The 16,641-nt window shown below is 40.3% G+C and overlaps 1 protein-coding gene across 5 annotated transcripts in view; it reads left to right on the top strand.

Annotated features, from left to right (window-relative positions):
* Nucleotides 1–16,641, top strand: part of KIF26B (kinesin family member 26B) — a 280,373-nt gene that overhangs the window by 203,709 nt on the left and 60,023 nt on the right. For all 5 annotated transcript variants that reach the window (XM_080997595.1, XM_080997596.1, XM_080997598.1 and 2 more), the window contains 4 exons: nt 9,261–9,467; nt 10,363–10,456; nt 11,492–11,754; nt 13,561–13,744. In XM_080997595.1, coding sequence (XP_080853721.1) covers nt 9,261–9,467; nt 10,363–10,456; nt 11,492–11,754; nt 13,561–13,744 — 748 coding nt within the window. The remainder of the gene's footprint in view (nt 1–9,260; nt 9,468–10,362; nt 10,457–11,491; nt 11,755–13,560; nt 13,745–16,641) is intronic.

A 16,641-nucleotide genomic window follows, 5' to 3' on the forward strand; every position in this document is an offset into this window, starting at 1 on the left:
TTTTTATGTAGTTTCTATGTAGTTTTATGTAGTTATATGTAGTTTTTCAATTTCATTGTTCCACAAGGGACAATGACAATAAAGATATCGTAATCGTAATCGTAAAGGTACCCCTGCCCATTAGGTCCAGTCGTTGCGACGCTCATCTCACTCTATAGGCCGAGGGAGCTGACGTTTGTCCGCAGACAGCTTCCAGGTCATGTGGCCAGCATGACTAAGCCACTTCTGGCGAACCAGAGCAGCACACGGAAACGCCGTTTACCTTCCCGCCGGAGCAGTGCCTATTTATCTACTTGCACTTGACGTGCTTTCAAACTGCTAGGTTGGCAGGAGCAGGGACCGAACAACAGGAGCTCACCCCACCACAGGGATTCGAACTGCCGACCTTCTGATTGGCAAGCCCTAGGCTCTGTAGTTTAGACCACAGCACCAAGCACCACCCCCATCTGAATTCTAAAAGGACAACACTGAGACTGAGGAGGAGGAAGCTGACAGGCAGAGCCGCCCCCTGGACTGGTTTTCAGTAAGCAGTCAGGTAGGTGGAAGTTGGCTGATATTGCAGGGCCCCATTTGCCCTGATGGACCAGCCCCCCTGTACTCTTCAGCTAACTTACATCAGTGGTAGAGATGATTCTTTGCTATCTCAAACCCCTCTTCTACTTTCTGCTGGGATTGAAGTGCATGACTTAAAAAGACAATTAGTTTCTGCCATTCTGCTTGATGTGAAAGTGTAGCTTTCTTTGAGGCAATTAAGACCTGGTTGAGCCTGCATTCTTCAGCTGTATGCCTGGACCTCAGGAGAGCCAAAGTATTATTTGCCATTTGTTTGGCTTGTGCTGTTCACTCAATTGACTTGTTAATCTATGGCTTTAAAATCCCAATGTAAAGGCAGTTTGCAAACTGATTTGGATTAAACAGCTCAGACTGTATAGAGTTACAAAGAGGATTGCTTTAAAGCGCACCTGGAAATCAAGATAAAGTAACTCTGTGTAAGAAGCAGCCTGGAAACAAAGTGCCATTATGGCAGAATGTCCTTCTAATAAAGCCCTGATAATCTCCATCACACGCTTTCTCAATCAGACTTTCTCTTGCGTTTTTGTCATGGAGGAAAGCTAATTATGTGCGACACAAAAACACATTTGTGGTACTCAGCAAAGTTAGATTTTAGAGTCTTTGTGGACAGCAGCTGCAGGGCATCAATCTGGATCTGTGATAAATGATTCTGACATTTTCTACAGGCAGAACTCACAGGGAAGGCTTTTTTATTTATTCTTAGATGTCAGATTCTGCATTATTGATCAGGTGCCATTCATTAAAGGTTGCTACATACTAGGAAGGGGGGTAGGGAACCCCTGACACAGCCCCTGAGCTACACATAACGTAATGAATTATTCCATGTAGAAGAGCTTCCCTGAGATCATATTAAGGTTGCATGATGAGAACCTTGTATCATCTGCTCATATCAAATTATTAAAATGGGGAGGGGAGAGAGAATGATACAGTTTGCCAGACAATGTTTATACAGTGAATGCTAACAAGCCATACATCCCATTCTGTGGCAATTAGTTTTCTGTGTCATTCACAGCAACCCTGTAACTTATTATAGCACTTAACAAGGCACTAAGCAGTGCTGGAGATTATTTACTCCAGTTCTGGCTAGAAAGACTGGATCCATTGTTTAGGTTTCCACCGTACTGGGCTGCTGCAGTCATCGGGATTAAGAGCCAGTTACACTGTGATCTCATTCAAGAATACAGGTTGGCAGCACACAGCCAAGTAAAGCTCATTTTGTTTTCAAACTTATCTTTTTGCACTTAAATTTAACCTTCCTTAATCTGACAATCCCGTGCTTCTGGCGGTGGAAAGGTCAAATTGTAATCTGCACTATGGTAAATCCTCTGGCCTGTAAAGAGTGAATTACTCATTTTATGCAGCTCAAACATAAATAAATATTTAAACTGAAATGTTTCAGTAATTTTTATGACAACCATATCAAACTTAGATTTAAACTCTGTTCAGTTCTTCAATATTCAAAGATGTTCTTAGGAACCAGATTCCATAACCATGCATTAGTTACATGAATGAATTGTATCAGATCATCTGATGATTTTAAAACAACTAAACATGTGTTTTCTTTTGTTTATTGCAAAATCTGGAGACTTGAATAAGTACTCCAGTTGTACAATATAATAAAAAAAACTGTTGGGAGGGTGTCTCCCCCCTTAATTTCTTTTTTCAGCATCATGTACATAGAGAGGGGAATCTTTTAACCTGTTGGCACGCATTTCTCCAAAGACAGTCTCTCCTCTGGGATATTTCTTTCTAAGATTACTTATCCACTCTTACTTACCCACTGTAAATTCCCAGGACATTGTTGGCATCTGTCTGCCTTGAGAGAGTGTGCCTCCAGGAAAGAAGCCAAACCACTGGAGAATCACAGCGCCTGCTGTGGCTGCAGCAACCAGTAACTTGTAACTGCTGCTGTGTTTGCAGCACTGAGGTGACCTCTTCAGGATGTAAGCCTGGGCAGTGTGTATGGAGGTCCACCTGGACGCTGCTTCTGACTGCAGTATTCTGGATATGTCTGGGAAATTTCAGGCGTATGGTAACCCTAGCGTATGGAGGTCCCCAGATGATAAGACCCTCTTCTCAGCCTTGCTGATGTGGCTGAAAGGAAAGCAGAGCAATACATTTGGCACCAGCTTGGCTGCAGGAGTTGTTGGAAGGAGACATACAAGGTGCCATCCAACTGTCTTAAGGACTCCACTCGGGATTTGTGTAGGGTTTACTCCTTACCCTTTTCTTTTCCTGGAGATGTCCCACAAAGCAGCAATTATTTTCCTGGGGGTTTAGTCCTGAGGCCTTTCTCATAAGGCAGCAGAGTTTTCATTCTCCTAGCTGGACTACCTTCTCAGGTTGACAAGCCCCACACTTTTCACTACAGCACATGCAGTAACCGCCATCTTGACCATTGGACCCACACTAGATCTCATCCGCTCAATCCACCAGAGCCTGTCTTCACATGCAGGGGAAGTCCCTAACAGTTCGCCTGGTGCCTGTTTTGGTCTAGCAAGCTGATTGTCAGAACTGTTTTATTTTGCAACTGTTTTAATAGACTTGTTTTATTTGCAACTTAGGACTTATCCAGATTTACCTTTCCTGTGCTCTTTCCAGGTGCTTTAAAGCTTTGTGTCTGAGGTGGTTTCTTTTTGCTCTGGAGCTTTCCCTACAAAAACCGCACACTTTGAACCTCAATTGGAGCAAATGTCAATCTGCAGGAATCCTGAACTGACGTTTGCTCTGATTCAGGTTTAAAGAGTGGGTTTTTGCAGGGAAAGCTCAGGGTAAAAATAAACACCCTACACTTGGAAAGAGTGGGGCAAAAGGCAAGTGTGGTTAGGCTTAATATCTATATTTGAGCCTTGTTCTGAAATACAGAATTGCTTTTCCTTATGGGAAAAAATCCCAATCCAGGCATTGTTTTTTAAAAAATCTCATTGCTCTTTACTGAACATCATCTTAAGACTGTTCCACTTCAAGAGCCACAATCCTGTATATATACATGTATGCTACCTTTATGGTGATGCCACCCCTTTGTATTTATATTGAAACCCAACAGCAGTTCTGTCCTCCTGCCTGTGTTCTTCTTGACAGATGTTTATTGGTCTAGACAACAGATTTGCTTTCCATCTAGCAAACTCCTACACCTCCCCCCCGCTCAATCCCCCGAATCAGCCTCCTTTTATTTAGTGAATATGATTACCATCCTTCGTTCTTCAGCTTGGAACATACTCTTACAAATCTGTCTGTCTTAAATTGTAATTTGCCACCTCATTCCATTTTAGTTTTAAAAAATCCTTATCTGATTGCATCGGTACTCATTATTTTCTTTGCTGCGTAGACTATCATATGCAGACCTGGAAGCCTTCTTTTGCATGTAATCATGGAAACTATATGGGTGTAAATAACAACACTGAGTAGGATACTCTGCTCCCTATGCAGAGCCTCAGTATCCTTTGCCTTCCTCATGCTGCAGTGGAATAGCTGAGTAGAGATTTATCATTGTTTCTTCCCCCCACCCAAATTAAAATTCTCATTCAACCAGACTGATTTTAATATACGGCTCCTTCACAGTGCTATTTTTAAAACATTTTGGAATACGATCCGGAGGTTTGGAAGCATCAAGAAAAAATTAAAAGAGTGAATCCTGTTTTGTTGTTGTTTTGTTGGCTGCCAGTTCACAACAGCCAACTCTGCAGCCGTATCAGTTCTGTGTATGCAGGCAATATAGTCTTGAGAATGGTCTTTTGGGCTTTTCTGGCCCTTTGCACTGGAGCCTACAGTCTGTGGGGTGAAATGAATTCCACAGACCTTTCAGTTCAAAATATTTCTAATGGGTGAAGAAGTGCAGGATGTAGAAGGGGGGAGCATACTAAAACTTGCCAGTATACAGCACACTGAAGAAAATGTGCAGTCAAATGGACTGTACAACTTCAGGCTACAAGTGGGAAAATGCTGCATTTGAATGCTCACCTCCATTAAAATCAACTCCTGATTTTGGCAGTTTTCCACTTGCAGGTGGGTGTTTCCTTTCCCCCACTTTTAGAGAAGGGATTGGGAACCCTTGGCCAAACAGACATTGCTGGACTATAATTTCCATCATCCCTTACTGTTGACCATGCTATCTGGCACTGATAGGATTTGGAGTCCCAACAACAACTGGCTACATTTCCCCCATTGCTGCTTTAGAGGGAGGTGAGCACTCAAAAATATGCTTTCCCTCACTTGCGCTCTAAGGACTCTAGTACTTCATTCCCAGCTAATTCTAACTATTGCACCTAGTTCTTTCAGATAAATTCTGAGTCCAGAATTTCTTTGCCTCTGACCAGAAGAGGTTAATTTTTGGATTTCTTTTAACTCTGCGAATGTGAGCCAATCAAGACCTAAATTAAGACCCTACTCTACAGCTAACAGCTCAACAAAGAGCCTCAGAGTTGCAGTAACTGTAGAGTAGGGTCTTAATTTAGGCCTTGATTGGCTCACATCTTCAGAGCGAAAAGCCAAAGGCCTTCCTTTGAGAGCATCAGGCATTTCCCTACAACAGGGGTGGAGAACCTCAGGCCTGGGGAGCAAATGTGGCCCGCAAGGCCTCTTTTTTCTGGCCCTTTGAACTAGACCACAACGTTTCTCCAGGCCACACCCATCAACAACCATACTCCTTCCCCTCCTTGAGTGTTTAACTGTGACAATGCCTCTTCCTTGCCACAAGGTAGGATGGGATGGCATTTGTGTGTGTATAGAAACCTCTGACTTATCTCTTGAACACATCCTACCATACAAAGGTAAGAGTCAAATCTGTTAATCTGCCCACTTTTGCCTTTGGCCCTGCCCAACCTAGCATGTTTGAGAGGAAGAGGTGTCCATGTATTGATTCCCCCCCGCCATTCTCCTGATAGTTAAACATTCATTATTTTTATTCAGCATGTCCCAGTTTCAGTCTCTCATACCCTCCAACATGTTGAGTCCCAAAACTGGGATGGACATCTTCCCGTCCATGCTCCCACATGAGTCACGTGACCTGCATGAGATCATGGGGGGAAATTCACAAGATCACCGCATTCAAAATGGCTGCCATGCTCTCGCAGAAAAAAACACAGGATGTCCTGGCTTTCCTGGGACACTTGCAGGCTGTGGTCTCTAGCAGCTGTAGTTAATAGCAGTCAACCCACTGTCGCATGGCACAGCACTAGAACAGATGACTCAGGCAGTGGTCAGACTCAGCATAAAGCTGTTAACTTGAGCTCTGCCACACCAGAGGGGATGAAGCTCTGTTGGCTGTGTATGTGGTGCCATTCTCATAGGATCATTCGAATGCAAGCACTTCTGGTGATGAAAATGCTCTCTTAACTCCTTCACACACTGCCACCCACGTCACACTACTGTAGTTGTTTGCCAGGTGAACACCCTAAGAAGAATTTAATAGTACTGGTGTAAAAAATATTGTGTTTTCTATGAGACCAGGCAGAGTTATATACATTGTGGTGATCATTTGGTTTCATGCCAGGGGATAGGCTATGCAAACATTATAATAGTAGGGAAATCCCTAGGTGAATTTTAATACTCTTGTATATTTTGTGTCAATTGCCTAGGGCTCAGGGCAGAATTTAATGGAACTAATTTGACACTTGCCAGATGTAAGAGAGGAACTAATTATCTCAGTCTTTCTTTCTTTTTTTTTACTCAAAGATTTTTGATACCTTTCCACGGTCCTGGTGGTCACAGTTAAGACGTAGCTGATTTTTAAAAACTTGTGTGAGGACCATGTGCCTTATGTGTTAAAAGGAATATTGTGTTAATACATACTTTTGTCTCAGCCCCTACTCTTGTAATCTGGCTGTTACTGGAACTCGTGACACTGCAGTTCATGGGTTTCTTTTTTTTTACACAACTTGTGATTATTTTATGATTTCATTTTCATGTTTTCAAGTGTTCTAAAAGACTATTATCTGAAGAAGCATAATAAATTTTGTTCATGATAAGTAGCAATGGAATTCAAGCAGATGAAGACGCAAGAGTGAATATCTTAGTGTGTGAGTGTGTTTACATCTGTTTTCTCCCTCCAATGTATTTTGAAATGCTTTAAGGCCATGAACTTTTTATGAAAAGCAAGAAAGAGAATGATGCATTAAAGCACCAAGTGAATAATAATTGTAAAAGAATTACAGCATAATTACCTTTTCTGAAATGTTTTGAAGGTATTACAAAGACCCATGGGTCACCAACCTTTCAAAAGGGTGACCAGTTTTTATTTCCATTTTTATAGAAAAGAGAAGTGAAAGAAAAACAACAACCCATCAACCCATATCTTGGTGTATCTACTTCATAGTACTGTACCAATTTTATCACTGTCGCTTCAGAACATGGAGGCAGGCTTCAGACAGATGCTGCTTTTGCATGTAATCATGAATGTATGAAAGTATTTTGTGGGTTGAGGAGAGGATATGGTTACCAACTGACATTTAAAAAGGTGATAGCCTGTTGCTGCTTCTTTAACAGCAGCTTGATATGCAGGAATCAACACCTTCCACACCATGGAGATTGGAACTATCACTTGGCCCTCTGTTGCTGCATCTGACCCCAGGTATAGGTCCTAACACTTTTGATCCTGCCCTCTGATTTCCCTTTTCAAAACTCAACCAACTTCTGGGTCGTTGCTGCTGCTGCTTTTAAATGAAGAACTTGAACATATTGCCCTTGAGCATGTAAAGAAAGCCATTGCTCTAGAATAGGCTGATCACTTTGAAGGTGTAAGCTTTGTGATGAAGAAGAGTTGAAACAAAGGGAGGATTTGCACCAGGTGCATCTTTTACAACCAAGGGCTACAGCTCTGTAGTCAGCTTGGCATGCAGAGGGTTCCAAAATGCAGTCTAAAAAAATGAACACTCACATTTCCCCATATGTTCATCTTAATTGTGCTGGCAAAATTATGGATACCTTGAACTCTACTGATTGAATAACATCAAAGTGAAGATAAAGAAATAAGATTCCAGTATGTACCGGTATTTGTTTATGATGTTCATTTCCCACTCCTTTGCAACAAGCTTCTTTTGTGTGAAAATGTATGTAAGTCATAAGAAGATATAGATTTTATTGCACCATTCAATTTTGCAGCTGCTCTCAGCACAAATTTATGCTCCTTTCTGTTATTTAAAGCAGTGGCAATGAGGAATTACAAAGCCTACTCTTCATTAACCTCCAATAAGTCTGTTCCTATAGTCAGCAATTGCCATTACATTGATAGACTGCTAATATAGCTTGATAGCTCTGCTCTGCCTCTGTCTCCATGGACAGTGGACTCCTGCCAGCCCCCTCCCCATGCAATGCACGTCCAATAAAATGTGCCAAAATGACTGATGGGACAAGTAGTTCACAAAGACACACTGCTCAAAATGAAAGTGCTCCAGCCTTATGTATCACATAAGCAACTATATAATCCCAAAATGAAATTTTGCCGTGTGGGTTAGAGCTGCAAATACTGCTGACCGAGATCACTGAAGCCTCCATTTCTGATATGCTTAATATATTCCTACACCAAGACAGTAGCCTAAGTAGACTGCGAGTGGACTTCAAAATTCTTGACGGAGCTTGAGGACTGAAAAGATCAGAAATAATAAGAATTATAGATTGAGTTCTGCTTTGTGGTATAAACCAGGTGTAACTCTGCTGGGATCAATAACAAGAAACATAAAACATTTAAAGACATCTCATAAAATTCAATGAGCCTTACGCAAACCGGTGCCAAGAGAAAGCTTCCCATGTGGCAATGTGGGATTTTGTTTGCTTCATATATGAAGAAGAAACAAAAAAAAAAAAAAAAAAAAAAAACCCAGAGAATATACTGCATGGATTTCTTTTAAACAACCCTCTTGGTGTGACCTGTCTTCTAATGTATTAATAAATCCCAGCAAGAGGGACATATTTTGATCTCACATGGTAGTGAACCAAAGAGATTAAGAGGAGCTATTCAATCTTATTTTCTACAGCATTTGTTGCAGAAGGTACACCTATCGAAAAAGAGTTTGGGGGATTTTCCCCTCCCTTGATGCAAAACAAATGCAACACAAGCTGATAGGGCCACTTCCTGGAAATAACACTTGCATTGAATATTCTCCAGTTTCCATTTTTGGTTGAAAATGACTAAGAGTGGTACAAATTTGTCTTAACAGTTCAACCCTATACACTGAGTTCAAAGGAACTTACTCTCTAGTGAGTGAGTATAGGATTGCATTCTTTGAAAAAGCATTGAGTGTATAAAAATTCAGCTTTTTAAAAATAAAAATTCCTGTTCAGTACAGTTTTTCTTCCTGTCTGTTACTTCTTTCTCCATGGATAAGTCACCTGGCAATCTCAGCCAATTAGGAACCTCATTATGAATGACATCACAGTGGTACATTGTGAATCAAATTGGTTATTTGATGCATCAGGGAGGGCACATGAAGGAAACTGAGCATGAGGGCAATGCTTCACTCATTTGATACATTGGTGATCTCCCTGGAGTGAGTGCAATGTGTGATATCACAAGAAACATTCAGTTAACAGAATTTTTTCCAAACCAGCCTTCATCCAAAACTTCGTATTTTATCACTTTCATACAAAGCACTCAAGAGTCTAATTATAGTTGCTGCTGATATTTGTATATATAGCCTAATGAAATGTGTGGGATTTCTCCTTCCCTGACCCCACCCTTTGTTTGCTTATAGGTGAAGGTCATGGTCCGCATTTGTTCTACCTTGGCCAGGGACTCCTCTGAATCCAGCTCCTTCTTAAAGGTTGATCCTCGTAAGAAGCAAATTACTCTGTATGACCCATTGTCCTGCGGAGGCCAGAATGCCTTCCAAAAAAGGAGCAGTCAAGTGCCACCCAAGATGTTTGCGTTTGATGCTGTTTTCCCTCAAGACGCATCTCAGGTAGGCAAACTGTAATGGGGATAATGTTCAAAGAATTGCATTACTGTTATTCAGAAGCTTCATTATATATTAATATCAGGTCGAGAATGAATTTCTTTTGTAACGTATATAGTAAATGTTAAAACCTTACCCAGTTCAAAATGTCTAGCCTGACTTATTCCAAAACAAGTGTGTGGGAATGTGTGTGTATGGAGCAAAACAGATCAATACTGGTAAGGTCCTATCAGTATGTAAAATTCAACCGCTTCAGGTTTTAGCCTGCCTGCTAGGTTTTGTGGTTCATAGCAGGCATAGCAGGTGCCAAAACTTTCCTTGTGCCCTCAAAGGAAAGTGTCCTTTGATAGCCTTGTGTCCATTGATATCAGCATGACAGGGTCCTTTTTGTCCGTAGACAACCTTCTTTCTCCTTGGCTATCTGTTTGAGTATGTACCTCAAGCATCTCTCAGTTTTGCAGTCTTATAATGTTTACTAATTTATCAGTTCACATTAGTAGTGATAGTCATAATGAGAAGGCTATGATCTTTTCTGTAAAACACCTGCCCCAAATTGTAATATAGTATCTAAAAAATCTGCACCAGAAAAATGAGGTAGGAGATAGGATAATATTCTGTTGCTTATAATTTATTTTTTTTGGGGGGGGGGGGAGGATTTAGCAGAAACCAGCCATCTCCTGGTTTGAAGCTGTTTTAATCCCCATCATATTTTTCCTATAGATTTTGTTAAGCTATTATAACAAAAATTGTTTCAAGTATATAGATAAAAATAGCATTAAAACCTATAAACTGTTATTAACAACAACAAATCTAACCTAGTTTTCTTTAAGCAAGATGTTGATAATCCCATTTATATTCACATTTCCTCATGAATATATAATCTTCTTCTCCATTATAACAGGCCGAAGTATGTGCAGGAACGGTAGCTGAAGTGATCCAGTCTGTGGTGAATGGTGCTGATGGATGTGTATTTTGTTTTGGACACACCAAACTAGGTTAGTAAGTTTCATATTCAAAGGACAATGTAGAAGGAATTTGTCAGCTATAACCTCCTGTAACTTGTTTCCTTCAATATATCAGTCACTCTTGTATTTCCTGTGATTTTGATGTATTCCCTGAATACCTAACAGTGACCAGGTTGGGGGTATGTGTCATTCTCCACCTCATTTGCTCCTCACCATTGGTTTAAAATCATGATGATTAGATGAAGGAAGTAGCCACTTTTAAATTCCATGGGGTGCTTATGGTTGAACACTAGTGGCCAGTATTAGTTTGAGAAAATGGTATCCATTCAAGATAATGAATGTTTATAATAATAAAAACTGCACTTACAGATCAATCAGCTTATAACCATATTATTTCAAAACCTTCTCATTGTCATGGTCGACAGCATCTAAAGGTCTACCACTTGAATGGATATAATATTTGGAAATTTTATCTCTAGTATTATTTAACTTGGGATTGTAAATTTTATGTGGATGGACTCTGTTTGTATGTTGATTCATATTTCCTATACATGAAAATGAAAGCAGTGAGCCTTACTTGCAGTTTTACAATTAAATGTAGGTTGTATCATGCCCAGTTTTACCAACAGAAGACTGAGGTACAAAAAGGAAATTGAAAAGTTAATAGAATATCCATTCAATAGCTACAACTACTTTTCAAGTGTATTCCAAATCAAAGGGCAGAATCCAACAAAGCGCTAAGTCTCTTGTTCAATCAGTGCAAGGATTTCTCCTTGCTCAACATAAAGTTCTGCACCTTCCTTCCCCTGCATGTACCCTAAATCTGTTCTAGGTGGTCCCCAAACCCTTAGGAACAGATTTGGAGAGGTCATGAAGCATGCATGGGGGGAGGAGAAGTGATGTTGGGCAACCATTGACTGGACACAGTTGTGAATACCACTGAACAACCCATTATTGCAGATCAGGATGTGCAATATTTTAAGATCACTCATAGGGTTCCTTTCTTCACATTTTCTGTTTGCAGTCATTATATTATCTTCCTTTTCTGTACTCCATTCCAAACAGGAAAATCCTACACGATGATTGGAAAGGATGATTCCATGCAGAACCTTGGCATAATCCCTTGCGCCATATCCTGGCTGTTTAAGTTGATTAATGAACGGAAAGAGAAGACAGGAGCCCGGTTCTCTGTCCGAATCTCAGCAGTGGAAGTGTGGGGAAAAGAAGAAAACCTGAGAGACTTGCTGTCAGAGGTGGCAACAGGCAGCTTGCAGGACGGCCAGTCTCCTGGGGTCTACCTTTGTGAGGACCCAATTTGTGGCATGCAGGTGAATACAAAACTCTTTTAAGTTATGACATATACCAAGTAGTGTCATGTTTTTACTACAATGGGTTCAATTTAAAAAAAAACACCACACCCAACAACTCTAAGCACAAACTTTTTCTGACTTGGAAGTGTTTACTCTCAGGCACACAAGAAACTTTATGACCTGCAGCTGCAGGGGCCATCTGCTCTCCTGGCCTAAATATTTGCGCCTTTGGCATAACTTGATGTTGAGCAGAGACCTCTGTTTGCTATAAAATGTGAAAGGATTCAGATCAAACAAAATTTGTCTCCTTCCTATAATAATTTCTCCAATGTATAACAACACACTAAAATATTTACAATATTGCACAAATAGCTGGAGGCCAATAATATGGCTGTTTATATCTTCACAAACTACATTATTTATAGTACTAGGCTTAGTAATGTTGTAGGAAGTATTAATAGCTACTTATTAATTGCTGCCAAGCTGTGAATGGGAGCCCTGGCCAAGCCAAGAACAACTCCCAGTGTTCTTCGGATAGGAACACCCAACTGGTTTAAAAAAACAACACAACACTTCCTGGCCATGTTGAAAGATACATGAGCTGCAGTAGCCGTTTGACTCCCTGCCCCTCCTTTAAATTATGGCTAAATCCTCTAGGCACCCTTGCTGGCAGGAGTTCCTTGTAGACCTCACATCTGAAACAAAATACCTACTGTTCTGAGCATACAGTGACTACTGCCCTTATGGTGTGGGATTTTACCTTGCACTGAATGTGTTGGAGAGATTTCCACCAAAAGAGGAAGAGAGAAAGTAAACATTAATTATACTCAGAAATCCTGAAAACACAAAGGGCCACACAGACTTCATTCGGGGTTTCAGTTAATTTGTGCAGTCCATAGAGAATCATGCCAAAAAATCATTCAAAGCTTTATTCAGTGCCTGCAGAAAATATAAAGTTGCCCCTTTTACTACACATCAGACTTCAGTTTATTGGCAAGCATGTATGATAACTAAGCAGTCTTGTTTGAAGCACACCAAAGTTAGAGGACAAGTTAGAATTCTGATTAGGGATGGAGATGATCTTGAACATGGCCAATGGTCATGGGTGTTGGGAGTTGTCGTCTAGCAACATCTCAACAGCCACAGGTTTTCCACTTCTGTTCTAACAGAACATACACATGTCCTGACATTATGATGCTCCATGTTTCCCCACTCTGCATAAGGGGCAGCAAATGATGTGCAGCAGGGATAGAGGAAAGCAGGATTGATTGATCTCAGGGGAAATAGAAATTATATCCACAGCTGTCATTTTAAGCAGGAACCATGTGTTTACTATCACACCTAGTTTGGACTTGGCAGAAGGTTTTGAGAAAGCAGATCTGCAAAGCAACTGTTAAGAGTCGGGGGAGTCTTACATTGTCCATTACAAGACATCCAGCCTCTCAGCATATTTACTGAAAAGAACAGGGAAGTGTGGAGGTAGGCTTGCTTGATGGTAACCTTGAAGGCAGATGGAAGCTAAAATGTCAGTGACCAAAACCAGCCTAACTGGGTCTGAGAAACAGAAACCAGATCCAAAGGAGGACACCAGGTTCAGCATCACAGATCTAGAGTGAAACACCTTGCTTCTTCGTTTTTGGGTTTTTGTTCATGTGGAGGCATTTCACTATGGGGATTCTCTTTTGCCAGAGATGTTCCGCAAAGCAGGATGTTCCCTAATCTTGAGCATGCTGTATTTTGGTGGTGCTAACAGAAAGTACCTTGCCAGTATTGGATCTCAATAAGCACATTTATATGGTTTGTATCCTGTCGGTTGCCTTGCAGCTGCAGAATCAAAGTGAACTCCGAGCTCCTACTGCAGAGAAAGCTGCCTTCTTCCTCGATGCAGCCATTGCCTCGCGTCGTAGCAGCCAGCAAGATTGCCGGGAGGAAGATCACAAGAATTCCCATATGCTCTTCACTCTGCACATCTACCAGTACCGAATGGAGAAGAGTGGAAAAGGGGGAAGTAAGTTCCACTGTTTCCCTATCTTTTTCTAAGATATGCATATACTGTTGTTGTTTTAATGACTATGCATCTCCAGTGGCACCCTTGTAAATGCCCACGTATGCATATGCAAGGCAGTTCCATAAAACTGGGTGCACAATGCTGAATGCACAGCTCCTGGTGAATACGAGCTATGCACCTGAGCCATGCAGGAGGGCACTGCCACTGACTCCTGCAAAGATGTCAGTGATCATCCAGGGCTATAAGGGGTCAATTAATACAATATCCTTGAACCTGGCCTTGTAGTGTAAGCTTTCAAGTACCAGAGATATGGGCTGGTGACAGTCCACCCCCATCAGCAGTCTAGTGTTTCCAATACATGAACCACTGTGGCCACACTATGTCATGAAATGTCTGTTCAGACATGTCACTTTACCCTATAAACCTCCAAACTCTGCATTGGCTCATAAGGCTAAGTAACTCTTCTCCAACTGAAAAACTTTTCTCCCTGCCCTGCAACTGCCTCCCCTTTCCTCTGTTTACTTGGTTGCGACCTGCTGCCTGTCTTCCAGATTACTACTTGACTGCGCCAAAACTAAAAGCACAACCAAAGGCATCTTTCTTCTGGCAGCATTAAAATAGGGGCATTAATTCAGTAGATCTAATAAATGAAATCCGCTCTCTTACCACCAAGGGTGGCTTCCTTATTCACTCGGGAACTTGAAAAGCCACTATTTCCTTTATGGGTATCATTAAAAGACTGAACCATTTAATCCCTAAGGTTAGCAATTTTTGTATTATGTCAGTTTGAATTGCTACGTCTGATGCCCTCTAATAGGAATTTGAATGAATATTTTTGTTGTTAATAGTCCTTTGGATTGTTTTTGATTCAGAAAATTATCCAGTACAAATACATACATGCATGGGTGATAGCCAGCATTAGTCATACACAGGGTAGACCTGCTGATTTTTATAAATCGGTTGAATAACACCCAACATAAATCTAAACACAGTATCATAGTACACATACAATGTACATGAATCAAAGTGTCCAAACATATCATGCAACTGAAATCTTTTTTTGTATGCATTACAGTAATAACTCACATAGAATTGCCAGACAGAACTTAACTCACAATGGGCTTATTGACCTTCCCCCCTTCAGGGAAAAGGAGGACTATGGATGCGTAATCTTTTAGGAATGAGAATGGCCCGCTTTAAGGAGATTGCCATTAAAATCATGTAATTTTCTATGTTTTTTTTGTGTGTGTGTGCACACACACACTTTGTAATTACTTTCTAATGCAATTAAATGAAGAAATCCTATCATTTTCTCAAAGCTTGATAAATTATATCAAAGAAAAGTCCCCCTGCGTTGCATTCATATTCTCCCTCTGGGAGACCTACTGAGCTGGCTAGAGCCCGAGATAAGCTCTGATCTAGTCTAAAGTTAGTTGCGATTAGGCCCCCTTAATTTCTTTTTAAAATGCTGCTCAGTAACATTTTTTAGTATTAAAATTGAAATAATTAAATAAATAGAATGTTGTAGAACGGCTGGAAGCAGAATCTTATCTATCTAACAATCAATAAATAGGTGCCAATTCTTCAAAAATGTTAGTGGGTGATATCCAATTTAAGTCATACTCAAAGCAGACCTACTGAAAATAATGGACTTAATTAATGGACTTAGACTAATAATAACCTTGGGTTATTTTTCTGACTTCCATTTCCTAGTGTAACATGTTCACTTAATTGCAACATTTGTACTACACGCCATGCTCTCAAAAACAATTAGTTCATTGAAAATCTAGTAGTCTGAGGGAAGGGCTGGATGTTACAAAATTGACCACTAACATTATAAGGAAAGCCTAATCTCCCAGCCAATGTTCTGTAATCTGCAATCCAAGGAAACAGCTCTTTATATTCAAGATGGCATACCAATGCTGGTGTATAAAACCTTGAACTTACAGTCCGTATGCTACCAAATAAAGGTCAAGGTTCTTGTATAAATTTACAAGGCACTTGACAACTTCGGTTCAGGATACACTGAGAACCACCTGATTCCTTATATCCCTGCCCAGTTATTGAGGTCTTTGGGGGAGTAACTATTAGCGGCCACCCCCATGACTCAGACACATCGCTCATATATATTCAGTATAGTAGACCCAATTTTGTGGTACTCCTTCCTGACTGAGATCAGACAGGCCCCCTCCTGGCTGAATTTTGGGGAGACCTTTTTCATTTCAGCAAGCATTTTAAGCAAGTTTTCAGATTTTAATTTAATTTAAATTAATTTTATCTTTATTTTATCTTTTGTAAACTTACTGTATCCCACTTAGAGGCTATGATGTTAAGCAGTATATAAATTGTTAAAATTAATAAATAAAACACCATGCTTCAGTGAACCTAACATCTACCTTTCTTCCTTTTGTACTTTGGAGCAGCAAAATATAGTTTATCAGCTACATTAAATTTCTAAGTATTTCTCAAATGCTTTTTGTGTGTATACGGTGCACAAATAATGACATCATGGAAATTTGTTGAATAATGCCCTTTCATGCTCACATTAGATGGCACTCTATTTCTGAGCATATAACATGTTGAACACCGGCCTCTTTAAGTAGTGGGTCAACATTTCCAACAATACTTTTATGAAATATTCAGAAGCCAGACATTTTTGAACTGAGGAATATCAAGTGGTAATGGTCTTTAGCTTTTTAAGAAGTGAAAATTAAAAAACTGCCTGTCTTATCAGGTAGTGTCTCTTGTGTTATTTTTTTTAAGCATATGTGGAATTCAAGCACATATATTAAAAGAGGCAATTACAGAGGAAAATGAAGTACTGTATAAAAACAACAGGCAATTTCACTTGCCTACATATGCAAGAATGAAGGAGTTGGGATTAGTCACAAGAAAGG

This window comes from Podarcis pityusensis (genome assembly GCF_964106645.2).
Source record: "Podarcis pityusensis genome assembly, chromosome: 3".
NCBI lineage: Eukaryota > Metazoa > Chordata > Lepidosauria > Squamata > Lacertidae > Podarcis > Podarcis pityusensis.